The 26,609-nt window shown below is 34.2% G+C and overlaps 2 protein-coding genes across 2 annotated transcripts; both read left to right on the plus strand.

The window, feature by feature from the left end:
* The first annotated feature begins 1,626 nt into the window (after positions 1-1,626).
* Positions 1,627-13,890, plus strand: LOC147385285 (CDPK-related kinase 1-like). Its single transcript, XM_086423661.1, has 11 exons — positions 1,627-2,621; positions 6,918-7,048; positions 7,477-7,518; positions 7,601-7,709; positions 8,412-8,490; positions 8,575-8,871; positions 8,962-9,074; positions 12,390-12,497; positions 12,583-12,645; positions 12,756-12,923; positions 13,409-13,890. The coding sequence occupies exons 1-11, from the start codon at positions 2,133-2,135 to the stop codon at positions 13,544-13,546; spliced, it is 1,737 nt and encodes a 578-aa protein (XP_086279787.1). The 5' UTR covers positions 1,627-2,132; the 3' UTR covers positions 13,547-13,890.
* Positions 13,891-17,421: 3,531 nt separating this feature from the next.
* On the plus strand, positions 17,422-22,867 carry LOC147385286 (uncharacterized). The gene is made up of 6 exons (XM_086423747.1): positions 17,422-17,869; positions 18,488-18,580; positions 18,696-18,929; positions 19,304-19,406; positions 21,497-21,726; positions 22,261-22,867. The coding sequence occupies exons 1-6, from the start codon at positions 17,568-17,570 to the stop codon at positions 22,481-22,483; spliced, it is 1,185 nt and encodes a 394-aa protein (XP_086279873.1). The 5' UTR covers positions 17,422-17,567; the 3' UTR covers positions 22,484-22,867.
* The last annotated feature ends 3,742 nt before the right edge of the window (positions 22,868-26,609 follow it).

A 26,609-nucleotide genomic window follows, 5' to 3' on the forward strand; every position in this document is an offset into this window, starting at 1 on the left:
CGAGTAAAAAACATCTACTATTATGTGTGCGCCACCACATCATTTGTGTCACCCTTGTGGTTCTGTTTGTGTCATTCCAGTATTTTTCGATTCGTAATTAAGAGAATAGTTGGTGATGTTGCTGGTCATTATCATCTTATATTGTTGAATGAATCTCGTTCCAATCTCTAGATCATTGGATGATCGTAATAAATAGGTCTGATCGATATCAAATCAAGTTTGAGTTGATACGTCATTGTTTATTACAAGTGTGAACATAATATTGGCTCTCTTGTCTATTAATTTAGACATAAATTACTGAAAATGATCTATCATTTATTATATAGGGAAAATGTTACAAGCTTGCGGAGAACTGAGAAAGCTACATTAGAAAGGCCCAAAACAAATCAAGCTTTATAAACATAGTCAACAAATATCATCATCATAGTGGTCCACGCATCATCCCAACCATTTTGGGGTCGGTTAAATGAATTATGTTTCTCGATCGAAATTTGTCAAATACAAGTGAATTAAAATTTAACAAAGCCTAATGAAGTCTGATCATAGTTTTCAAATCAATTTAATAGTCTTGAGCTATTTTGTCAAAGTGATTTGGTACTCCCCTAACTCAGCCTAACTTGATTCCTTCTAAAAATTATGTAATAATTTTCTAACACCCCCGTCTGACACACACACCCATCACAAAATCATAGATCATTTGTCTCGGGATATGCATTATCATAAAAAAAATTCTTATGTATCCTGAGGCAAATGATCTACAGTTCTGTGATAGGGGTGTCATATTATCATGACTCTTGAAATTTAGATCAGTTATTTTTTTTTTTTTTAAACTCAATGAAGTCACTAATTTGATTCGATCTAAATGTTTTTGTTTGTTTAATCATAATGTTTCAGTGATTTGAAATATTTATTGATATAAAATAAGATTTTATGCCAATCATTTTGTAATATAAATATTATGGTTTTAAAAACCATACTGATGGTCTGAATAGGTTCGACCCAATTGGTTCGGCTCTCAGTATTTTAAAATTAGATCTATAACTTGAACATGTTCGGTCAAATCTTTTAATAAAATTGGTTCAGCCAATGAACCCCCGGTTTAGTGAGTATTATTCTTTTATGACCTTAAATGAAAGGTATTTTGTAGGATATGGATGCATTAATAAACAATTCAACTGAATTGAACCGGGTTTCAATTGTGGTTTTATATATAATAGGTTATTTTGTAGGAAGAATATTTTTTAATGATTTTAAAGTATTTTTTTTCATTCAATTATTAAGAATCAGAATCGAGGGATACTCGTGATTTTTTACGATTTCAATTACATTTATTTTAAAATCGAATCTGAAATCATAAGAATCGTAACCAAAAAAATATAATTATTATGATTCTAACTTTGTTAGGAGCCGAACCTGATCTGACTCATTGAGCTATATGTTCAATTTTACAAATATTTCGGTTGCTTTGGTCGGTTCAAAGGTCAACCCGAAATCAGCGGTTTTTACCCATCCATTTCCCAAACCCGGTTCGATTCTTAGATCTCTGTTTGGGATAAAGGAGCAAGCCAGGCTGTCAGAATTCACCCTCAAATGCCCGAAAGAGCTTTAAAAAGCAGAAAAAAAAAAAAAAAAAAAAAAAAAAGCAAAAGGGGTAGTTCGGTTCTTTCTTTTTCATTTCTTGCAGACTCTGTCAAGCATCTTTTCTCATCTTTGAGGCTTCTTTTTCTTTCTTTGATCTTGTATTTTTTTAATGGTTGTCTTGAATTAGGGTTCCAAACTTCCAATCCATCCTATTTAGACTTCTCTTTCTCTTGAATCTGTTTCTTATATCTGTAATTTTTATGGGCTTTTGATCTTTGGCCTTTTCGTTTGAAGAGTAAAGTTGATATTTTTTTTCCCTTTCTGCTAGTTTAATTTTATTTTTCGGCGTCAAGTTCTTCTTTTTTACTGTAAAATTGGAATTAAAGTAGATTTTTAATTTCTTGGTATTTTCTCCTCTTCATCTTCTGTTCTCAGTTTGAAAGATTGGGAAGTTGTTCTGTTCTTAGATTTGTTTAGATTTCAGAACTTCAGCTTATTGATTTGTTTTTCTAATAAAAATTCTGAGTTTTCTTGATTGGGTTTTTGATTCCATGGGTATCTGTCATGGAAAGCAAATCGAGAACCCTAAAACTCAATCAGAAAACCCTATAATTCCGGGTGATGTTGAACCCACGGAGAATTCGGAAACCACTAAAGCTTCAAAATTCCCCTTTTACAGCCCCAGCCCCAGTCCACTTCCAAGCGGTTTCAAGAACTCTCCCGCGAACTCGAGTGTGAGTTCGACCCCTCTTCGCATCTTCAAACGAGTGTTCCCGCCTCCTTCGCCTGCGAAGCACATCAAGGCATTTCTTGCTCGCAGGCATGGCCTGGTGAAGCCAAATGAAGCTTCAATTCCTGAAGGAAATGAGTATGAAGGGGGGTTAGATAAGAATTTCGGGTATTCGAAGCAGTTGGAAGTCAAGTATGAGCTTGGCGAAGAGGTGGGGAGGGGGCATTTTGGGTATACTTGTTCGGCAAAAGTGAAGAAAGGGGACTTGAAGGGGCAGGAGGTGGCGGTCAAGGTTATTCCGAAATCAAAGGTTCAATTTTTCTTTCTCTATATTATTGGTCGTTTGGTCTTCCATTTGTTATCCTAACTAATGTAGTGTTTCAGGAAGTAATTTGTTTAAATTCTCATTAAAATCACTTTGATTGGTATTTTTTTTAATTGTTTTTTGTTCTAGATGTTTTTTTTTATCCATGTATTTGATTAAATTCTGATTAGGAAGTTATGTTCTAAATTTTTAGTGGAGCTGCTTTTATGTGTATTATTTACTTCAATTAAGTGCATTCTATTAAAAGTTAAAACTGCTGTTTCTTTGCAACTATTGTTTCTTGTTCTCGTCACTTTGATCTGGAATTTTGTTCTTTATATTTTGTATAAGAAATATTTGCATGTGACGCTTTTGCACTTATGTGTGTGCATAATTCAGGAAATATTGCCTTCCATAAGATTGGCGAGGCTCTCTTTGTTAATATTTTTTGTTTGCAGGGCCAGAGAGATGGGTCTCAAGACCTTAAAAGGGTGTGGAGTCTCACACTATGTGAGACTGGGAAAGTGGATTATTGGATTAGGCATTGAATATTTTAAACAATTAATATGTGTATTCTATATTTGGGTTGATGAAGAGATCGTATTGCTGACCTAATGATAAGTGCATTCTGCATATAATTGTAAGCGTACACAAATAGTTATTGAATATTTGTTTCCCAAAACATTCTTTTCTGCCATGGTGAATCAGTAATTTTATATTAGGATTTCCATGCACAAACTGATAGATGGATTGAAGAAATGGTTTTGTTCTTTCTACTTAATTCAATATTTTATTTTTTTGGTGATTTTATAAAAATCCACGGGCATTTATTTAAATTTGAAAAGAAAACGTAAATTTAAAAAGGTGCAAGTACAACAAGTACCGACCGATAAAAAAAGTACAACAAGTATCCATCAATTGAAAAAAGGTACAACCTCTTGGTGAAGACTTCATTTAGTATACAGGGTGTATCCCTCATTTGAATTCAAGTATTGTTGATAGAGGAGAGACATTTGTAAAGGAAAGCTGATTGATCCTAAAATTTTCCTTTTATTGAACCTATTGAGTCAAAAACACTTGACAACTTTAACGATCATTTTGCTGGGTCTTATTTAAAATTACAGGAATGTAGTTGTGACTGTTATGAATGTTAACCAACTCTTTCAAGTACTTCTTTTATATTTAGTATAATCTAACAAATTTTGAGTGTCGATCCTCTACTCGAGGAGTTAGGTTACCCCTACTCTACGTCTCCTTTTCTGCAAGTTGAATCACTCCTTTAGGCTCACTGGTTCGTTAATGTTTGGCCTACCCTTTGGTGGACCTATCCACAAAACCAGCTTGATTTGATACCATTGGTTCTGATAATATCTTTATGCATGAGCTTTATGAACAGATCAGTGGTTGGGCACAAGCTTGTGATGCAAAATTCTTGAATCTAATGGGTAGAATTTACCAATCAAGCTGATTTTTGTTATTTAGGTGCACAAAAGGAAGCTAGATGTTCATGGGCTAGTAGGCATGAGAGAGTGTTCCACATGGAAAAAAGATTTGGAGTTGGCTAATGTCACTCAACTCCTGATTGTAGTGGATCCATACTCCAAAATTTAGTAATTCATATTTTAAATATTTTTGCTTGGTGGTCTGTTCATTGTAATTTCTGGGTAGAGCTTATTATGGGGACATTAGAGCTCATGGGCTTAACCTATTTGGGCCATATTTTAGTTTTTGAGTTTTATTTTATTTTAGTTATTGGGCCTTAATCATGGGCCTATTTGATTTTTTGAGCTTTATTTGTTTTAGAAGTTTATTATTAAGAATTTTTAATTAGTAGGAAAGTTTTTTTTTTTTTGAATTAGGAATTTTTCTACTTTGTGTAGTTTTTCTTTCGAGAAAATAACTATTTCGGGAAAGTTTCTATTTTAGAATGTTTCTATATAGAAAACTTAATTATTTTGGGTTGGTACGAACTGAACCATATGGTGGAATAAAGAGTCCTAGTTTGGTTAGGAAGTTTCTTTTTAGTTGGTTTCTATTTTAAGAGTTTGAGTTTTATAGAAACTAGGTTTTCTTTATATAGAGATTGTATTAAATGTGCTGTGGCTTAACTTGACTAAACCGCACTTCTTGTGGAAAAAATGTAAGTGTGGGCTAAGGCTACCTTTATAGTAAGTACTCTTGACTAAGCTCCTCTTGTTGCTACCACTGGCTTTGCACGTTTTCCTTTCATAGAGTCTGGTGAATAAAGAATTAATTTCTTGCAATGACGTTTCTTGGTGTGATTTGTCCATTATTCTTGGTATGATTCCAAGGTTCTAACCTTTTGTCCCTTCTTTTTCTCTTCTAATCTTATTTCTCTTTTCTTGATTTTCTTTTATTTTCTCTTCCTCGGTTCTTGAAACCCCTTTCTCTCAATCCTTACCCATTTTCTTAATCCTTAATCCTTAACCTACAAACCTCAACCTTTAACCCTTTCTTATACCCTATAAACTTAGATCGCTAACCATAATTGCAAAAATTTGTATTTAATCATTCAACATATAGCCAATTGGGATTTTGGGAACCATTTAAAAAAAAATCAATAAATTTTCTCTGACCTTTATCACTATCTAATTCACCTTTCCATCATCTTTTCCAAAGTGGAACAAACTTAGAATTGAACAAATCTAGGTTGTGTTGCATCAGCTTAGAGGATGCTAATATATTGAATTTCGATTTTGGCTAGCCGGGAAATGGAAACATTTGTGGAAATTAATACAATTTTCATGGAAATGCTGAAAATATTGAGAATTTTTTTTTGAATCTTTAGGAAAAATAGACAAACATTAAAAAGCATTTATGAGTGATAAAAATACAATAGACAAGCATATTAAGTGTGACAATGAAGATCAACAACATTGCATTACACATACATGAAAGTGTTAGAGAGCCAAGAGTTAACAATAACATATTCTACATGAAAATCATTATGTCATATTAGCTACATACACCTTAATATGTAAAACACTCGCTTAATGAATACACTATTAAATACCGGATTTACACATTATTATATTTTTATTCTTTTTACATGTAAAGGGTTGGGATCTGTAAACTCATGAAAAATGACTCAAATAAAAAAAAAAAAAAAATGCAATTTCGGCCATTAGAACAGAAAATTCAACAATCGAGACATTCCAGGTACTAATGGGATATTCCATGTAGAATTTATCTGCTTGTTGGATTTTGAGTTTGAATGGTCGGGATTGTGTGATTTTATATGAATCATTTTTTCATGAGTCCACGTATCTTTACCCTAGATAAGTTACTGGCATATCGAACTAATTAGAGCATGGATGATTGTATTTGAGTGGTTATATGAATGTATTAATATGCTTATAATACACCAAAATAACATGCTATTGATATCTTCTTCCTCTCGCGGTTTGTTGGATCATTTGGAAGGAAAGGAAGAGTCGCGTATTTGATGACAAGGAGAGAGGTTCAAGATATTGTGCTGCAGATCTTAGTGTTGCTGTTTTTTTGGTGTAAATAGGAATTTAGAGGAGGTGAACTCTTAGGTTTAATAGGTTGTCTTGGTTTCCTTTGTATTTTTGGTTGGTCATCTCGACCTCCGTTTTTCAATGAAATTATCTTTACATATCAAAAAAATTAATTCTGGTTTTAGCTGGTAATATTTCAATTATTAGCATTAATGCATGTAATTTACAAGAAATTTGTAAGTTAGTTATTGTTATAAATTTTATCAATATCTTTAGAATATTTTGGTTGTAGTTTACTGTTGTTCGAAATATTTCTCCTGAAATCTTGTGGTCTTATACCTAAAATTTGATTATTTCAGTTGGAATTCGCCATTCGCCAATATGTTTCATGAAATGAATTGTGATTTCTACCAAAATATATACAAAAAGAAATTATCTATTTAATTTCATGTCGGATCTAGTGAAAATGGAAATACTTAGGTATATTTAGTGGAAAATTTTCAAAACTTAACACTATGGTGGATACTGTTAATTTCCTTGGACACTCCTAACATGTCACAATTGTTCAAGTTCCTTCTTTTGTAAGTTAGAGTATGGTGATCCCGTTTTTAAGTTCTTAGGCTGGAAAATTAAAACATCTAGAGTGCAGGGAGTTCCATTTGCTGAAAATCAGTTTCTCATACCTCATAACTAGCAACCTTAAATATGTAATAGCAAGAATGGTTAACATACTTGCAAATGTATTAATTGTTTTTCGGGGGAGTAACCCATGCCAAACAGTCTTTGATTTGTTCTCATAAAATAGATAATATTTTGACAGATGACCACAACCATAGCTATCGAGGATGTAAGAAGAGAAGTGAACATATTGCGTGCTCTACCTGGGCATAAGAACCTAGTGCAGTTCTACGATGCCTACGAAGATGATGAAAATGTGTATATAGTTATGGAGTAAGTTTAGATTGCTCCAACTCTTTTTCTTTTGATGCTAATTATGTTTCATTTGATGATGGGATTGACACAAATTGATGCCAACTTGGCACTGATTTGGCAAAGTCAAAGCAAATACTTTATGAAATTGTGTTGGAACACTGGGGAAGTGGATGCTAAGATAATTCAACTGATTTACAACCAACTTTCCCAAATTTTCCCCAAAGACGTATACCCCTTTCGTTGGATCCCACCCAGGGAACCTTTTATGGCTCAATTGGCTCATTTAGATGGTCATAATCATTTTATATATATTTTGAATTCCCGTAGTACATTTCTTGTCTTCCAAAGAATTGTGAGGGTTCCAATAATATATAGCCATGAAGTCAGGAGCTTTTTAAAAAAACTTGGTTTCGGAGCTTACTGGTTATAATTCTTGTTCTCTTCAGGTTATGCAAAGGAGGTGAACTTTTAGATAGGATACTCTCAAGGTACTTTGCTTTAGTACATGTTTGACAAGCTGGCGATTTCTATACCCATATGGACAGGTGATAACATATTTTCATGATTTAGGGGAGGAAAATATTCAGAAGAAGATGCCAAGGCCGTCATGGTCCAAATTCTGAGGGTTGTCGCCATCTGTCATCTCCAAGGTGTGGTTCACCGTGATCTCAAGCCAGAGGTGCCTAACTAAAACTTAATTCCCCAAACCAAAATTCGGTGTTCTTTAGGTGGATGCTTAAAAACAAATAATCTTCCTTTTTGGTGAGAACCCGCACATTCTTTGAATTCATTAATGGTATGGATTGTTAATGGTACCTTAGAAGATTTCCTTTCCTCCTGTAGGTTTCTAGTGAACTTTGTTGAGTCTAAACTATTCTCATCATCGTTGCACAAATTATGATATATTTGGTAACTGACAAATTATGATATATTGTTTCAATAGTATTGTTTGTACGGCATGCCACTGCCACTAGTGGAGCCCCCCATCTTACTTATCAACTGTGTACATTAGGTTTATGTTGCTCTTATTTATGGAGAAACTAGAGTTCTAACAGGCCTAAAAGAGTATTAGAAACTTCTGAACATGAGATCCCTATTGTTAATCTTTCTTGAACATGACAGAACTCCGAAATAGCACCTGCTTAAAGTTATGACTAAGCTTTCTTCTTATGTATGTTTTTTCATCTTTTGGATCCCTTTCTTCCATTTGTCTGATTGTGAAACATTTTTACGTGGCTTGATAAAAAATGGACTATTTGATCTCTCTTTAGTGGGTTGACATACTTGGATGATGATGCCCCTACTCTACCAAACTGTACCTCATTTTTAACTTTGATTTTTGTCATTGTTTTTTGTTTTGATGGATTGTTTTCTGCTTCAGAATTTCCTTTTTAGTTCTAAGGATGAGGAGTCTCCGTTGAAAGCCATTGATTTTGGATTGTCTGATTTTGTAAAGCCAGGTTAGATCTAACACTTGACTACTTGAGCTTTATTCTTTTTTACAAACTTGTGAGTTAACATCTTGTCTCTTGGGAGACTTGCAGATGCTCGGTTAAATGATATTGTAGGAAGTGCATATTATGTTGCTCCAGAAGTTCTGCATAGGTCGTATGGCACCGAGGCTGATATGTGGAGTATAGGTGTGATTGCATATATTCTTCTGTGTGGAAGCCGCCCCTTTTGGGCACGGACAGAATCGGGCATTTTCCGAGCTGTCTTGAAGGCGGACCCCAATTTCGAAGAAGACCCTTGGCCTTCTTTGTCATCTGATGCAAGACATTTCGTCAAGGGTTTATTGAACAAGGATTACCGTAAGAGACTGACCGCTGCTCAGGCTCTCAGTAAGTTATTTTAACTCTGTATATGGCCTGCTAAGTACCCATCTCGAGATTCAAAAGTCCTAATGTTTATAGCCTGATTTCTGTGTTCAGCTCATCCTTGGCTGTCCAATCATAAAGATACAAAGATTCCTTTGGATATTGCGGTATACAAGTTTGTAAAAGCTTATATATGCTCATCTTCTTTACGGAAGTCAGCTTTGCAGGTATGTCAATATGCCTTCAAAACAAATTCTTTATGTTTACTCTTTGGTTACTAGAGGTATTCTAGAGTAATGAAAACTTTATACAATATGCAAAATATGGTGCACTGATTAAATTAAGAGGCCTGAGAGTAAAATATTTTGAAAAAGGATAGAATAAGTTTTTCGCTTTGGCAACACGTATTGTCACAAAAATGCATCTCACATCAAGACACATCCTTACACACATGGGAATGACATCCTATAATTTAATTATTTAAAAATAATAATTTCTATGTTAAAAGCTGTTGTGTTTATTAAAGTTTTAAACACCATGATAGTTATTTGATAGTCTCTCATATTAAAATTTACATATATTTATCATGTTATTCTATAGTCCTGTCCTGTGGTGGGTTCACATGTGTTCTTTTACTTTTCATATATTTCTTTCTCATTTTATTTAAAAAAAAAATGATTTAGATGACTCATTACTTTTGACTTATACCAACTATTTGGAGTTGGCATCAAGTCGAATTCATTGATCAACTTTATTTGGAGGTGTACTTTCTATTGAAACATGTACATTTGCTATCACTAAAATAGTGTAGATTAAATAGCCCAAGTGTAGGGTTATAGCGAAGTAATAAAATCTCGGGAGTCCGAGGTCAATCCACAAGGATTGTGTATAAAATTAAAACAAAACATGTGTGAGTTGAAAGAAGATGCATTTAAACTATGAAAACATATGATTTTATCACCCTTTTGTATAGAACAAAAATTAAAAGATCTAAAAATAGAAATTAAATAGCGCTAAGGCATTGGGGATCCATTTGAAAATTAAAATTTTATTTTTTAATTAACTTTTTTTTTTCTCTCAGTTAGTTTCAAAAAATGATTCTCCCTATTCGGAATATAAATCAATTAAACTAAGAAATTTATTTGCTAAATTATTTTGAAAAATCCAAGATTGCCATGTGTAGCACATTCATATGCTACAAGGATTCTGTAAGCAATCAATGTAACATTTATCCATAATGAATCAAGGAAAATTTTCAAGTATTCAATGTGATGGTAATAAAAAAAAATCAAAAGAATTTATAGATATGGAATCAAACCAAAATTTTTAACTCAGCTTAGATCAATCTGAAAATATGAAATTAATCCACCATTATTGATTTAAAATAAAATTACAATTTTCAAGTTTCACCTTTAGCCCTAGTTAGAATTTTAGCCAACAATTTCCATAGACGAATTCATTAAAATTATTGAATAAAAAACCTAGAAAAATAAATTAAAAGAAATTTAGTGAGAAAACTAGAGGAAGATTGGAGAGAAAGAAGAAGAACAATGAGATGTCTAGAGAAAATAAATAATGGTGGGAGAACAGACAAAATAAAAACTAATGATAAACTAGAATGAAGGGGGTGTAGGGAAGGTGAGAGAATTTAACATGTAAAGGAAAGTGAGAGAAATAGAAATTAATAAAGATATGGGAAAGATGTACGTGATCTTTTAAAATAAGAAAAAATAGAAAGGGAGACGCTTTGTGTGGTACGAAAGATCATGTGTGGAGATTTTCACTTTTTGGAATTTAAAAAAAAAAATTTCTTTAGCCTTTCCTTTAACTTGTCCATAATTGCTCCTCCACCCCTTTGCATGTTTTTTTTTACCAAAAATCCACCTGTAGCCCTTTTCTCCCATTTTCAACCTCCAACACCTACAAAATTAAAAATTCAATTAATTAGGTCATATTAACCAAATTAACATTAATTAATCACCATAAATTGAGGGTAATTAATAGTAATTTATGCATTTATCAGCTTTCATATAATTTTTTACATCTCAATATACTTTATTTTTAGCCTTCTCTTACCCTTTTAAAGCCCTCAAAACTTGGACCGAGGTACTCTTTGTAGTTGTTGTCATTTGTCTTTGTCGTGCATGCTTAAATAAACCCAACTCAATTGACTTTACTTCATTTTATCTCCCTGGATGTATTACCTAGTCTTTCCACTTAAACACCTCAATGTCCTCATCTTTGCTGCACTCATTCTATGAACATGTGTTGGAGTGTCCGTGTTTCAGCTTACTATGAAGAAGGTTGTGATAAGAAACACTCAATTTTACTTGCTATGGTTATATGATTCTCTTTGTATAATTCGCCCAACCCAAGAATATCTATAATGCCCTGAAGTTCTTTGTTACGTTGTGAAGATTGCTTAGACCTTTTTGAAGCAGGATCTGTTACAAACATGTTTACTTCCATTGTGGGTAATGTATTTGGTTTCAGAGTAAAATGACTTTTTTCTCAAGTCATGGATTGTTTAACAGATTAATTACTAGTGTCCTTCGAATTGTTGAATTTAAATTGGATAAATCTTCTGAAACCTTCTGATTTATTTTGTTAGATTAAATGTAACACAATGAAACTAGACAGAGATATGAATTGAGTTGAAACCCTATTTGTTTGATTCTTTTCATATCAATAGCAGTATGTTACATGAGTGAAAATACTGGTGGAACATACTGCATATTTGACCATACATTCCGTACCTCGCTAAAAAAGTGATCCTTGTTTATCTACAACACATTGTTGAACCAAAAAGGCACTATCTCATACACCTATATCTGTTTCAGACATTCATATCGGGCATCGTAACATAAGTTTATTTCCACTTCTTTTTTTTTTGTAGATTCCCTAACTTCAACAATATCTCAGATTTTCCCCAAATTTTCTAGGTGCACTATTGAATAAAATTAATTGCGCACTATCAATTAAAAACTGCTGCTTTTTAAAAAAATAAAAAAATAAATATTTTTTGCTGTTATACTTCTATAATCCTTAAATATTTGTCATCTAAACAGGATTCTTAGGCTTTCTCTAGATACTGGTCATCTGTATTCTTGATTTAAGGATCCATTCGATGACCTGCGAGACATGTTTGGCCATGTGGAACTTAGTTTAGGCAACTTGTTCTTTTTTTTTCTTCCTCTCCTCTTACATGACTTAAGACAGATCCACCTAAATAGAAAGGAGAAAAATCATAGGGGACAAGAGTTGCGAATTTTACTATAAATAATCCAAGAATTCAAGTGGTGTATTTTTCTTTAATTATAATCAGTTTAGTTTTATATATATTTTCACTGAAAATGCCTCATGATTCCTCCAACATGCACCATTGAACATTTCTACTGACTTGTTCAAGTTCTTTTAACATCGTCAACAATTCTGCATCATATCATCATGCACATAGAATCCCTGATTTCTTTAAATAAATAGCAATCTTCAAATTTTCCTGAAATCAATAAAAATGTGGAGAAGTTCATTTGCTATGACAGGCTCTTGCAAAGACGTTGACAGTGGCTCAGCTAGCTTATTTCCATGAGCAATTTACATTATTAGGGCCAAACAAAAGTGGATTTATTTCTATGCAGAATTTTAAGACGGTAAGTCCCCACCACCCCGTCCTTTTTTTTTTTTTTTTTTTACTCTTTATGTTTTTCAAATTCTAAATGATACTGAAATTGGCAGGCACTGGTGAAGAATTCTACAGATGCGATGAAGGATTCATTGGTTCTTGATTACGTTACCATGGTACTGGACTACTGATCCCAGTAACCTCTTCTTTGTTTAATTTGTTTTTCTTTTGGGCTTGAAAATTGTAATAAAGAAAGAAGAAGCTTAATGTTACATATAATTTGCAGGTGAGTTCTCTTCAATATAGAAAATTAAATTTTGAAGAATTTTGTGCTGCTGCCATATGCGTGTATCAGCTGGAAGGATTGGAGAGTTGGGAGCAGCACGCACGCCATGCATATGAGCTCTTTGACAAGGATGGGAATAGGCCAATCATGATAGAGGAACTTGCGTCGGTATGTGCCATGTTCCCTTCATTTTATGAACGTATAGCAATTTCAATAAAATCATCAAGAGTCCCAAATATTTGGGTCTTATATTTTTCTTGTTTTCTTAGGGTCTGCATAATCACTCTTGAAAATCAGCAGGGAAATGCGATTTTGCAGGTGTATATTGCCCTTTTTGGTGGGTAAATCATTTTCTTTGAGAAAGTGGTTTCCCATTTTTGTGGGAAAATATTCTAGGACCCAACTGCTTGAAAATGATTTTCTCATCAGGGCAGGAAAACCCAAATGTTTTTATCTCGCAGTTACCCAGGCTCCCCACAACTAAGATCCAACTCCTTTTTAGGTGCAATCGAACACCAACATTTTTTTTTGGAAATCCATTTGTTTGGAATCATTTTACCTGGAAATTGATTTTCCAAAAACATTTTATTAGCAATCATATACACTTCATATCTTTCTTAATGCTGATGTTTGTTATAATTTGGTTTTATCAGGAACTTGGGCTTAGCCCATCAGTACCTGTTCATGTAGTTCTCCAAGACTGGATACGGCACTCAGATGGCAAGCTTAGTTTCTTGGGATTTGTCAGACTTCTACATGGAGTGTCTTCGCGCTCACTGCAGAAGGCTTGAGATAAAACTGTAGGTCAATACAGTGATTCTTCATTCTGTCCTCATCACTTCATCCGACTGAAGTCTGAAGGAAACACCACCATGTATGCTCAATTCAGGGGAGGCTAACCAGAACCAAGATGGTCCAATATAAGGCTTGGCAAGTGAAAGAAGCAAGTCAAGACTAGAATTGATGCAAGTAAGCCAGACCATAATCCATGTGCGGCATGTCGCCTGGGGTATGCATTTCTATTTTTTTTTTGTATCCCATGTTTTGTGCACTGAAGTTGGTTAGAGGATTGTACAGATGAGACTATAGATTTTTAAGTTATAAAGATAATAAATCACAACTTCCCCCCCTCAAATTATGTGTTTCTATAATTGTATTTATGTTCTTATTATGTTTTGCTAGTTTACCATGAGTCCATGTACTTTCAAGTTTCAGAATGAATCGGTAGTTGGTGAACATGTTGACACATTGAAGCACAGTTATTAAGCACAAATGGAGAAGATTGATTTTGGGTTAGTCGAGTGAAATATCATCAAGTACCCGAAGGAGACACCTCTACATCACTTGGCAGGAGTGCTGCAAGAACTAGATGGTCTTGTCTCACTAGTTTTAAGAAAATTAATCAACTACAACAAGCCCGAATCTTGAAGATTTGAGATTGGCTAAATGAATCATGATCACCTTAAGTACTATTTGGAACCGTAATCAATGCCCAGTGGGCATGACCAAATCATCTTCGTCGACTTTCTCTTTCGTTTATTACCTATTGGAGATACTCCTACATGTTTAGAATGCCTTGGAAATGATTTGGATGATGACACCTTTATTTAGTTCGGTTATGATTAGAGTGTCCTCCACAATGCTCTCAAAATTATTAAATGAATGATCAAAATATCTCACATAATTATTAAGAATAATACTGACGTCAACTCAAGACTGGACCTCACATCGCACACCTTGAAGTGAAATTGTATGGGAGGTCACTCCAGCAACATTCAATTATTAATTTGTTCAAACAAGTTGTTTCTCATATCGCACACCCTGAAGTGAAGGTGTGTATGGACCATAAATGTTTTTTGTTTTGAGTTGTATCTCGATGAAAAGATAATGGTTCCTACACAATTTCACATCACATCAGGATGTGCAATGTGAGGTACAATCTTGAGGTCACTTTTAAGCATTCTTCTTATTTAAAACACCTCTTATGAAACGACCATTTTTCAACACTTGTATAATTTTTAGAAGCAAAAGCCCAAATGTACCCTATGTATATTCTCCAGTTTTTTTTTTTTTTTTTAAGTGAGATAAGAATGACTGCTGCATGATGAGACTCATGCATGAGCATTATATTCCCCGACAAAAAGGACATAAGTGTCAATGAAGGAAAGAAAAAGATATCATGGATATCTTAGGTAAGAAGTTAGTTAGAATTCAATAATAATTAAAATGTGTTTCACTTAATAACTATAATTAACATCCATAATAATATTTAGAGAGAAGAAGAAGAAGAAAGAAATGGGGCCTACTAAAATCATTATTCAAATAAATGAAAACACCACCTATTCTCTATCCATCATATCAGATTATCAGAAGTTGGCAAAATTCCCATTCCAACATCATGATTTTTTGAAAAAAAGAAACAACTTTTAGAGTACAAATGTCTCCACAATTGGAAAGTTACGACATAACCCTTGGTGAGGAGGAGAAAAATAAAGATAAAATGGTGAACTTTTGAAAAAAAGAAAAAAAAAATGGTGGAACGGATCCTCTGTAGCTCCATATTCCTATCGTGCCCTGTAACTCTTCTTCTACAATCCACAAACCATCACTTTTTAAGGAAATAATAATTTGTATCTCACATACTGATAAAAGTCTTTTTTATATAGTATTAACATGATCCATGCCTTTTGCGAATGGATGGTCATTGACCCTCCAATTTTCACACTTTTCAACTGTGTAATGTAAGTTTGTGGTTGACATGGGACTCTCTTAATCGTCTAAGAGCGCTACAGGGCACGACAAGAAAATGAAGCTCGAACAGATCCGCTCCCTAAATGAAACCACAAAGCCAAACGGTTAATGGCCAATTTAGCCCCTACTTTTTCTCATCAATCATAGTCGACCCCTACCTTCCCCACACCCACTTTTGTGTTTGTTTGCGCATGTGCATCCATAAGCCTTGGTCAGTGAGGAAATATTAGATGAGAAGTACTGCGATGCTCACTTTTGAGACCAAAAGAAAGTATACGAATATTAAATAATTATTGTGGGATAAAATTGATGAGGAATAAGTAGTAAGGTAAGTATAAGTATACGAGTTGATAACACGACATAGAACCCCAACCTTCTAGAGGAATCTATGTAGTTGGTGTCATTTCAAATGTGATTTTCTTTTCACACTATCGAAATGCGAGTTTCAAAGAGCCCACATTTCGATTAGAAAGAGCCCTTGGTCTTATTATCGAAAAGGAAAGTGATTTGAAAATGTCCCTTTTGAATAAACCAAAGGTATAAGACTAGTACTTATAGTATAGTAATAAGTAAGAAATTCCTTGTCTGTCGGTCGAAGAAGGCCACAAGTGGAAGCAACCGATGCTTTGGTCATTCAGTGGACTCCTTAGCTGCCAGTCCGTGCTTGCTGTCATGCTGGCAAAAGCAGGGGTTTCGGCCGGTTTTACCTACTATTGGATTTGAACCAATGACTCTCGCCGTATGAAAGCGAGACTCTAACCGCTGAGTCAAGTAGGTCAAGCTGAGTAAAGTCAGAGAAAATAGACCTATAAGAGAAAGCCGTGGTACCCCCCGAACCCCCCAAAGCCTTTTGACTATACTATATCGTCTGCCTCCGGCGGTTCTTCCCTTTTGGCTCGGCGGAGCTGAGCTGGGTTCCACTCTGTAGGAAATGCATAGGAAGTCCACGCAGCAAACCGAGGCCCTGCGTGCGCCGGACCGCCGACGAATAATAGGTACCCCCGCCCCAGGCAGAGTTAGTGAGCCGTGTAATAGGCGACCATTTCGCGCGGTTCGGGGGGCACTTGAGTCAGCCGCCGGCGCCCGGCTGCGTCTTGACCCCTATCCAATTTTTGGGCCAATTCCCCCTTCGTACTACCCAAAAATGAGATTCTTGCCGAATCCGAGTTTGCTGCTCCAACCATTACCAAACTGATTGTCAAAAAGTGTGATGAAATATATAGATTGTGAAAAAATAAATATCAAAGAATTAATTTCACTTCAAGTCTTGGAGATTGAGCATATAAACTATCTTCTTTGACAATCCAACGAAGATAAATTTTAAACAAGAAAATTAAAGAGTTGAAAAGTTTTATATCAACAAAGTGTAAATATAAGATGTTTGCGAAAAATTCTTCTCATGTTCAAGGTTCAAACCTCCACCCAAACAACTTTTTGTCTCCAGAGATATTCGTTTATAAAAAAAAATAATAAAAATAAAAATTGTAAATATAAGACATAATGGATATTAGAATAAGAATATGTTTGACTGAGTTATTAGAATAATGCTGAAGTGACTTCAAGATTGGACCTCACATTGGACACTCTGATGTGAAAGTGTAAAAGAATCATATATGCTTCTCCCATCCACTTTTATGTTAAGATGTGCATATATGGTCCAATCTTGGAGTCACTGTAGCGTGACTCGAAAAAATAACATTACAAACAACAACACGAGGAGTCATAATGACTTATACGAGCAATCCTGATCATTAAACCCAAAATCCAAAAATTAAGAAGTATCCTAGGGATACAGAGTGTATTCTCGAGATGGGCACATGATATTTGATGACAACCGAATGTGGTTTAGACCCATTGAGTGAGATTCTGGGCCCATGAGTTTCGGTGTTGATTCTTGATATAATTATAGAATTAAAACATACAAAATACTGTTCGAATTAGATATACGATTCTTGCTCTTAAGATCATTGCAACTGTTGATTGCTTGCTGTGCTGTAAACATTTATTCACCTTCAGACTTCAGTCGCTAGCTCACACACACACACACACACACACACTTTAATGGCGATTCACAGAACCCTTAAGAACAAACAGAGATCCAGATCCCCAATTCTCTTACTAGCCATCTCCATCGCCGCCATTACATTTTTCTGCATAATCTCCTCTTCGATTTCTAGACGTGGACTCTCTTTTTCCTCTATTAATTCTAAGAATCAAAAGCAAGATCATATCTTTGAGAAGAAGTACTTGTATTGGGGGAACAGGATCGATTGCCCTGGAAAGCATTGTGATTCTTGCGAGGGTTTGGGTCATCAGGAATCTAGCCTGAGATGTGGTCTTGAAGAAGCCATGTTTCTTCAGAGGTATTCTCATTTTAGGGTTCCTCCTCCTAATAATTCTTCTTTAAAATTGGGCTTTATATCGTTTTAGTTTGGCACTATGGCTGGAACCGATTAACGAGAAATTGCGATTCTTTTCTCCAGTTTTAGTTTTTATTTGGTTTCCATAATTTTGGGTATCTGAGATTTTGTTTGTTTGTTTCCTTTTGTTTTTGGAATGGGTGGGATAAGATTTGGACTTGAGAGATAAAAATTTCTGTTTTTGTAAAGAACAAGCTCGTTTCTAAATTCTGAAGTGTAGTGTTCATGAGAATTTTGAGAAAACATTTTTTATTTGTTAAATGATGTACATTGTGCATTTGCAGACATTCTTTGATCGCTTTTATATTTTTCTGGGAGTTTTTGGTTTTAGTAGTTGTTAGTTTGATCTGAAGAAAATTGCGATGGGAGCCAATAAAAATTCCCATTATGTATTCTTTAATATATGTTTCATTTGGGCTTGTTTCTTGATAAATTTATATTTTAGAAGTTGTGAATTATGTAATTTTAAATACCTTCTGTTATTTGATCTACACCAGGGATTGTTTGATCTTAATTGTTTTTTTTTTTTGTTGTTGTTATATCTCTTTCACTTCTTTGTAGAACATTTGTGATGCCTTCGAGGATGTGCATTAATCCAATACACAATAAGAAAGGGATCCTCCATAAATCTAGTAATGCTAGCTCAGAGGAAAGGTGGGTTCTCTTTATATTGCTTCATAAATCATTTCTTGTTTTATCATCTTCATTCATTGTTTCTTTCAATTGAAACATTTTCCCCAATCTAAAGCCGTCTTGTTTTATCTGATAGATGGGCAGCGGGCTCCTGCACAATGGACTCTTTGTATGATTTGGACTTCATGTCCGAAACTGTGCCTGTAATCCTTGACAATTCCAAGATTTGGTACCAGGTGCTATCGACAAGCATGAAGTTGGGAGCTAGGGGGGTTGTCCATGTGGAAGGAACTACTCGGTTTGATCTCAAGGAAAACAGTCACTACTCTAACCTCTTGCTCATAAACCGCACTGCGAGCCCTCTTTCATGGTAAACTCACTTTCTATATTCACTTGGATTCATTTTACCTCAAGATGTAAAGAAAGGTATAGGGAGGTCAACTGGGCCAGCCCTAAACTAGGAATTTGGCCGAGTGTTGAGAATAATTTCACTCAAATAATCTTGGATTGCATTTTTATCCAAAAAAGGAAAAACAAGAAAAGAAGAACAGAGAAAACTTGATGGGAAAATGTTTGACTTGGTCAATGCATGTCTGTTTTGGCCTTTTCAAGACATTGAAGTTCAGCTGATTCACAACTCACATATATTATACGTATCAGTTCCTTCTGAAACTGTATGGGACTTGGCCATAATTGTAAAACTTTCTAGTTCTTCCATATATCTTGATCAGCATAATCATCCAGGTTTATGGAGTGCAAGGATCGAAACAATCGCAGTGCCATAGCACTTCCATATTCATTTCTCCCTTCTATGGCAGCCAGGAAACTAAGAGATGCAGCAGAGAAGGTGCGTCATCTGTAAGTTAACTTGCTATTTTTTTTTTTTCGATGATTGGGGGTGTCTTATTGCTGAACAAAACTAGATTCAACATGTAGTTTCTCTTTATATGTTTTGTGCCATTTGTGAGATCCATTTGGTGCATTGTAACTACTTTGTATATTTCTTTTTCATTTATGAAAACTGAGACTTTATTGATATTTACATGTTGTGATGAAGGTGATGAGATGGATGGGTTGGCAAGGCTAGGAAAGACAATCAGAAATGATCATGTTCATGGAAATTTAGGAGTGTTCCCACATATGATAAGATAAAGGAAGTTTGATTGAGATGGTTTGGCATTTTCTACCTGTTAAAATTCAACACCAGCCCAATTGGAAAAAGCCCAAACTTATTAGTCAAGCCCAATTTCTAGAATTTTCGTAGAGAAAACTCTAGATATTTTTAGAGCTCAATTTCTAGAATCTTCCTACAGAAAACTCTAGATGTTTTTAGATAAAAGGAAAGTAACAAATTCTAGAATAGTAAATATTTTGGTGGAAAGATCTAGATGACAAATTGTAACCACTAGATTAAAAATGTGTTGGCACAATCGTAGCCATTGGTTAATGAGATGTTTCTAGTATAAATAGGGGTGAGTTGTCTCATTTTGTAACAAGTTATGAAAAACAAGTTGTGAGAAAAATCAAGTAGTAGTAAAACGATAAGTACGAGGTCTTGAGAGGTTGTAGAAAATGTGAGTGTTTGTAAAAGTTGTGTTTTTTCTTAATAGAGTGTTATTTTCTTCTTCAACTTGTGAGTGGTATTTTTATTGAGAATAGAGTACAAGTAATTTGTTTACTTGTTTATATCCAATATTTGTGCATTTAGAGTTGAGTACTCTAAATTTTTCTCAACACTAATGGCTGCACCAATAAGTGCTTTCTTGTAAGGTTATGGCGATAAATGGAGAGAGGAAGGCCAAAAATGATTTGGATTGTAGTTGTACAAAAAGATCTAGAGACAAATGTCTTGACAAAACATTGGCCCTTGAAGGAGTTTAAAGGTGGAATAAGATATATGAGATTAGGCATAGATGATGATGAAATGTTTGCCAGAACCTGATGGATTTTTGTGGTATTGACAAAAAGGTTGCATATATTCCTCTAAAAAGGTGATGGGGACATCAAAGCTTGAAGAGTAGAGTTTTTTAGGTTTTTATTTATCTGGTTTATTTCCAGCCAGACCTTATTGTTAGAATATTGCTACCCTGGGTTTATTCACAATTATAAAAATTATAGGCGGCTATCAATGTGCTTAACTGCCTAACCACTATGGTGACGTGTATTACATTATCTTTATCCTTTATTTCTCCTGAAGTTTTAATTTTTTAATTTTTTTAAATCTTGGATAATCACAAGTTTGCATCGTTCTTTTTTTTTTTTTTTTTCATATTTGACATTTTCTTTCGTTTGTAGGACATTTTGTACCAAATTAGGGTGTTCTATGGGATCCCTTTACCAAATTTTAACTAAATGGGAGTCTTCTGTTTAATTGTGTATCTTTGATGTGTACTTTGAACATTCCTCCGAAATTGCACACTGATCTCATGTGTCATCTGTGACCTTGTATGCCATCTCTTTTGCACCTTGGACCTTGTGTGACACATGCCACGTATTGTGCAGTGGTTAGTGACATGTAGCAGAATGAACAAGACACATTTTGGTACTCACAATCCTTGATTTAGATTCTTGAACCTTGTTTAGTATGTACACACTTGAGTATACACGGTTTTAGACACGATTGAATGGGGGGAACAAGACTAGTTCAGCCTATTCCAAATTTAAGGCTTTGGTGGTGATGAATATTGTTTTATTTCTATTGAGATAAATAAAATAAATTATCGCATGGACTTCACTGTTTTCTTTGACGAGGCATCACTGCTTGGGGGAGCTCATTGTAATTTGCAGTTCTTTTCAGTGATAATGCACTCATGCTATTGTCATGCTGTTACTCTTTGCTTGTCTCTCCACATATTTGGTGATTGTAGGGGCTTCACATTCTTAACAAATACATTTGTGCATAGAATTCTGATCTCTTAAGCTATTTTAGCTCCACAGATTAAGGCACGTCTTGGTGATTATGATGCTATTCATGTTCGTCGAGGTGACAAGATAAAGACCAGAAAGGACAGATTTGGAGTTTTAAGGAGTCTTCATCCTCATCTTGACCGGGATACCCGTGCAGAATTCATTCTACATAGAATTACAAAATGGGTTCCAACAGGGCGAACTCTTTTTATTGCATCGAATGAGAGGACACCAGGATTCTTTTCACCCCTCTCTGCCAGGTAAACCTTTGCAAATGCAACTTCTTGGTTCTTCTGTGAGAAAACCTCTGAGAATATGTTTTAGCAAGAATGTAGATCCACTCATTTCCTAGTGTTAACTCAAGAAGGCACTTGCCCCATGAGGGTAGTATTTTGTCATGGTATTGGATTCCTTCTTTGTTATTGGAGTCAACCTCAAAGCCATAATGTCTCAAAATGAGGCCATAGACAGAGAGAAACTCTTTTTTGTTCATTTATCTCAAACTTTGTGAAGAACTCCATTTTCTGTCTACCTCTTCACGAACAAAAAAACTGGGCTCATCAATTTCTTTCCAACTGTGCCATGGATAACAGGTCGAGGAGCACACTAATTTTCTGTCCTTCAAGATTAAAACTTATGTACGCCCACACGTCTTTAGGTTAATAATTCTTCATGGCATCTTATGACATCCATTGGTGTTGCACACCAAGCTGAACATGTATCAGGAAGAGTTGTTGTCGAACTTTAGACCATAGTCTCCCAAGCTGATCTCTAGTTCAAACCTATGTCTGCAGGTACAGGTTGTCATATTCGTCGAACTACAGCAGTATCTTGGATCCAGTTATTGAGAATAATTACCAGTTGTTCATGGTAGAGAGGTTAATCATGATGGGTGCGAAAACCTTCATTAGAACATTCAAGGAAGATGATACAGATCTCAGTTTAACAGATGATCCTAAAAAGAACACAAAGATATGGCAAAGACCCGTTTATATGATGGACGAAGAGGGGAGATGAGTTTGTTCTATTCTGCACAAATTCTCATAAGGTCTCTCCTTTCTTCTGTTGCTATTCTTTGGCTTCTGTGGCCTCTCACCCAGCATAACTATAATACACATGTAGATACACTACAATATCTACAAATTATCTACGGCGTTGGTGTGAAAAGGAAGTAATACGGGTGAGAATTAAAAGTCAATTGATTTCCTGATGTTGTAAATGTAATTCGGCTGCTTGCGTGTGAGTTTTCTTTTCGAAGCCCTTGAAGCAATCAATTTTCAGGCGTGTAATGTTTTATTTATTTATTTGGGGCCTCCTCAATTTGAAACCGTTGGGAATCAGTTGGGAGTTGGCTCATTGTAAGGTAAGGTAATAGAAGCAGTTGATTTCTTTTTCAAAGAATGAGCATTAGCCTCGTGCAATTTATGTAACATTTCTTAAACTTTGTCAGTATATTTATAAAGTGTCACGTTCAATGGCAAACTTTTTAGCAAACTTTTTGGCAAAACATTTTTCAAAACATGAGTTAGAAGTTTTGGAATGGCTGATTTTTGGTGAGGATCTACGCATCCTCACCAAAAATCAGCCCATTCCAAAACTTCTAACTCCATCAAAAACAGTTTACAAAAAATGGACGGTCCACGATTTTTCAACTTGTAAACATGTGTTAGAAGTTTTGGATTGGGCTGATTTTTGGTGAGGATGATCTCCTCACCGTAGAGATCATCCTCACAAAAAATCAGCCCATTCCAAAACTTTTAACCCCATCAAAAACAGTTTACAAAAAATGGACGGTCCACGATTTTTCAACTTGTAAACATGGGTTTGAAGTTTTGGAATGGGCTGATTTTTGGTGAGGATAATCTCCTCACCGTAGAGATCATCCTCACCAAAAATCAGCCCATTCCAAAACTTCTAACTCATGTTTTGAAAAATGTTTTGCCAAAAAGTTAGCCATTGAACGCTACCCATTAAGAAATTGTGCTCTTGATACTGTTAGTTTGCTACCCAAACCCCATAATTTTTTTTTCTTCTATAACAGTAGGAATCCTTGTTTTATAAAGGTCTGGATTTATGTGTATCTATCAGATAAATCCCAACTGTTGGATTTTTTTGTACATTGATGAGAACCAGACTCATTATGATTATATTCGAAATTGCAAATGATTGTTAGGAGGTGCTGAAAAAAAACAAGTTTTATTGGGCACACCCAAATCAGAGTACTATTTTTACATCATGATTTCAAAACTTGGTTTGACGTCTCGGCTCCAGTAAATTAGGTTTAGATTGATTGATTTACATATATTTGAATTAAAATAATTATAATTTTATAATAAAATAAGATAAATTCGGAAATGTTTAGTCATGTTTTATTTATATAATAAATATTTAAAATCTAAAAAAATAATAATTAATTATTTTAATCAAAATGTACAAAATCCCAAATGACTTGGCCGAGACTTTCAAACTATTCTGGAGACATCTCCGTGTACATCCAAATCATTGCTAAATGAGACTGAGATCTGTATATACAAGATTTAAAACCATGATTTACATTCCTTAAAGTTGAAATCAACTCCCTCCAAACCTTATCATTTCAAATGAGTTGTAAAGAGATGATATTTTTTAAATGACCATATCTCGAAAGGGCAAAACAGTAATTATGAAAAGTTGATGACAGTTTTATTATTTTAGTTTTATCTGATAAATTGATGGCAGTTTGATAATTAATTTAATAGACAAGATTAACCTTGCAATTTAATCAAATCAGCTAGATAATACTGAACTTAATTCAAATTTGATTTTATACAATTAATTAAAAAATTGTATACAGATATACATATACATAAGTAAGATTGTTGTATATAACTTAAAAGTTTCTCTCTCTTGCCTACCAAGAACTTTGATTCTTGGCGGATTAGAGTCTTCCATGTGGCTTCAACGAATCATGCCAAAGAGGTTAATATTTGGAACACAAGAATAGCCATGATGTTCTCAAGTCTTAGTTCATCAACCAATTTAACAATATAATCTGCTAATCAAGATCGGATCAAGTAAAAAATTAATATGATTAGTATCAGTACAAAGTAAGAGTCGAACAAGAAGTACACGATGAACCACCAAGTATTGAGTGATAAAACAAACATTTCTATGAAAATGACAATGAAGATGAACCACCATTATTCATCAATATATTAGTCTTTTGATTTTCAATTTCCTCAAATATCTCACTATTACTTGAAATTCTCTAATAGAGTATTTATTTTAAATTCTATAATAAAGTATTTAAAATAAAATAATAAGTATTTAAAATAAATTTTGACCTTGAATATTTATAAGAAAAAAAAATCATTCGAAAAATGTGGGTACATCGGTCATATTAAATGGATTCTTCTTCCACATGTTATATGCATGTAATTTAAAATATTTTTTTCTCTATTTTTTTTTTCTTTCGAAAATATTCTAAATTTCTTCACTCAAGTAGTGTGTGGTTCCCCTGTTTCATTAGATGTGCTAAGCCATACAATCTATCTGGTAGACTACCTTTTAAATTGGGGATTACGGCCATTGGATTTGAGCAATTTTTTTTTTTTTATAACATTAATCATATAAAAAGGATGGGGATCAGCTATAAATGAAGAAATCAGTAATTATAAGGACAAAGATAACAATCCTCCTTTTGCAACTTGTGCATGAAGAGTAGTAATCAAATTTATGTGCAATATCTTCATAGATAAAGATAAAGTATAATTGATAATTATAATGTTCAATTGTATTTAATATAAAAATGTCTAATGCTGTAAAGATTATATCATCTATTTAATAAAAATATAAAATCCTGATAAGTTCACTTACCCGTCCTGTTGCTCGTATTTTTTGGGTGGCGCTATTTGCACATGCCTAAGATGCTCAATTTACTCACTTACTCATTTCACTCACCTAAAAATTGGCGTTTTTCATTGTACCCATCTAATCGAAGTAATTTTACCTAATTCTCTCTACACCCAAACAAGAGGCTATTGAACCCTTCTTCTTCTTCTTCTTCCTCTCTCTCTCTCTTCTTTTTCTAGAAGATCTCTTTCTTCTCCACTTTCGATGCTCTCTCATTCTTTTTCTTTGCATCTAAAAAAGTTTCAACGAGAGATTTAATCTTTGATTGTACTTTTTTTAAAATCCTAACACCTCAAAAATTTAATCGAGTCAAAGCAATTTACATAAGAAATTTTGTGTGTGAATTTTTTTGTTCTATATGCCAATATTTAATTATTTTCTACAGATCCTATACATAGAGATTGAGTGTTGGCAAACTGAACACATAGCTTAACATGAGAAAACTTTGTTCGATAGATACCTACCGAATCTGTTTTATAATGTTTAGTAGATAACTACTAAATCAACTAAAACAAATTCGGTTGGAACCCCCCGAACATTATCTATCAAAAATCTTCGAGTTCTTCAATATATAACATCATTTTTGGAGGCTTTAATAATGATTTTTCCATCTTACTTAACAATTAAGTGCAAAAATATGAATATTACAAGAAAAAGAGAGAGAGAGAGAGAGAGAAGAAGAAGAAGATGTGAATTTTCAATCATTGGGTTTTAGATCCAAATGATTCAGTACGTTATGGTGGGTGTAAAGAGTACATTCACAAGGGTAAAATTATAATTTTCTTATACGTTTTTTATTAAGTGGATCCAATGACCTTTTTTTTTTTTTTCCACTATCAATGTTCTCAAAAAAATTACAATACAAAAGATATCACAAAAGATTTTTCTTTATTCAGTAATATATTTTTAAATGGTTAAACAAACCTTTGACTCTGTTTTTCGATCTGAGGCATCCCTCATGAAATTGTTGAGTTATGTCTTCTATTCCTGATTAGTGACTTTAGTCTATATTGCAGACAGACACGGAGGAGAGGGGGGGGGGGGGGGGGGGGGGGGGGGTGTGAAGGGATGAAATATAGTAGACAGTTTTTTATTATAGGCCTTGTTCTTCGATTGGTTAATATATAGTAAAACTATCGCTTTCGCCCATGGACGTAGGTCAATCCTGACTGAACCACATGTATCTTGTGTGATTGTTTTCCATGTTCTTGTTGATTTTATACTTCAATTTGTGGCTTTGCTCTAACAAACG

This window comes from Akebia trifoliata, chromosome 14, assembly GCF_017979445.1.
Source record: "Akebia trifoliata isolate Shusen 1 chromosome 14, ASM1797944v1, whole genome shotgun sequence".
Taxonomy (NCBI): domain Eukaryota; kingdom Viridiplantae; phylum Streptophyta; class Magnoliopsida; order Ranunculales; family Lardizabalaceae; genus Akebia; species Akebia trifoliata.

Coding starts and splice junctions, on each gene's coding strand:
- LOC147385285 (XM_086423661.1), top strand. CDS start 2,133: ATGGGTATCTGTCATGGAAAGCAAATCGAGAACCCTAAAACTCAATCA. Junction 8,491..8,574: donor GTCTGATTTTGTAAAGCCAG/GTTAGATCTAAC, acceptor GGAGACTTGCAG/ATGCTCGGTTAAATGATATT. Junction 12,924..13,408: donor TGATAGAGGAACTTGCGTCG/GTATGTGCCATG, acceptor TGGTTTTATCAG/GAACTTGGGCTTAGCCCATC.
- LOC147385286 (XM_086423747.1), top strand. CDS start 17,568: ATGGCGATTCACAGAACCCTTAAGAACAAACAGAGATCCAGATCCCCA. Junction 17,870..18,487: donor GAAGCCATGTTTCTTCAGAG/GTATTCTCATTT, acceptor ACTTCTTTGTAG/AACATTTGTGATGCCTTCGA. Junction 21,727..22,260: donor TTTTCACCCCTCTCTGCCAG/GTAAACCTTTGC, acceptor CTATGTCTGCAG/GTACAGGTTGTCATATTCGT.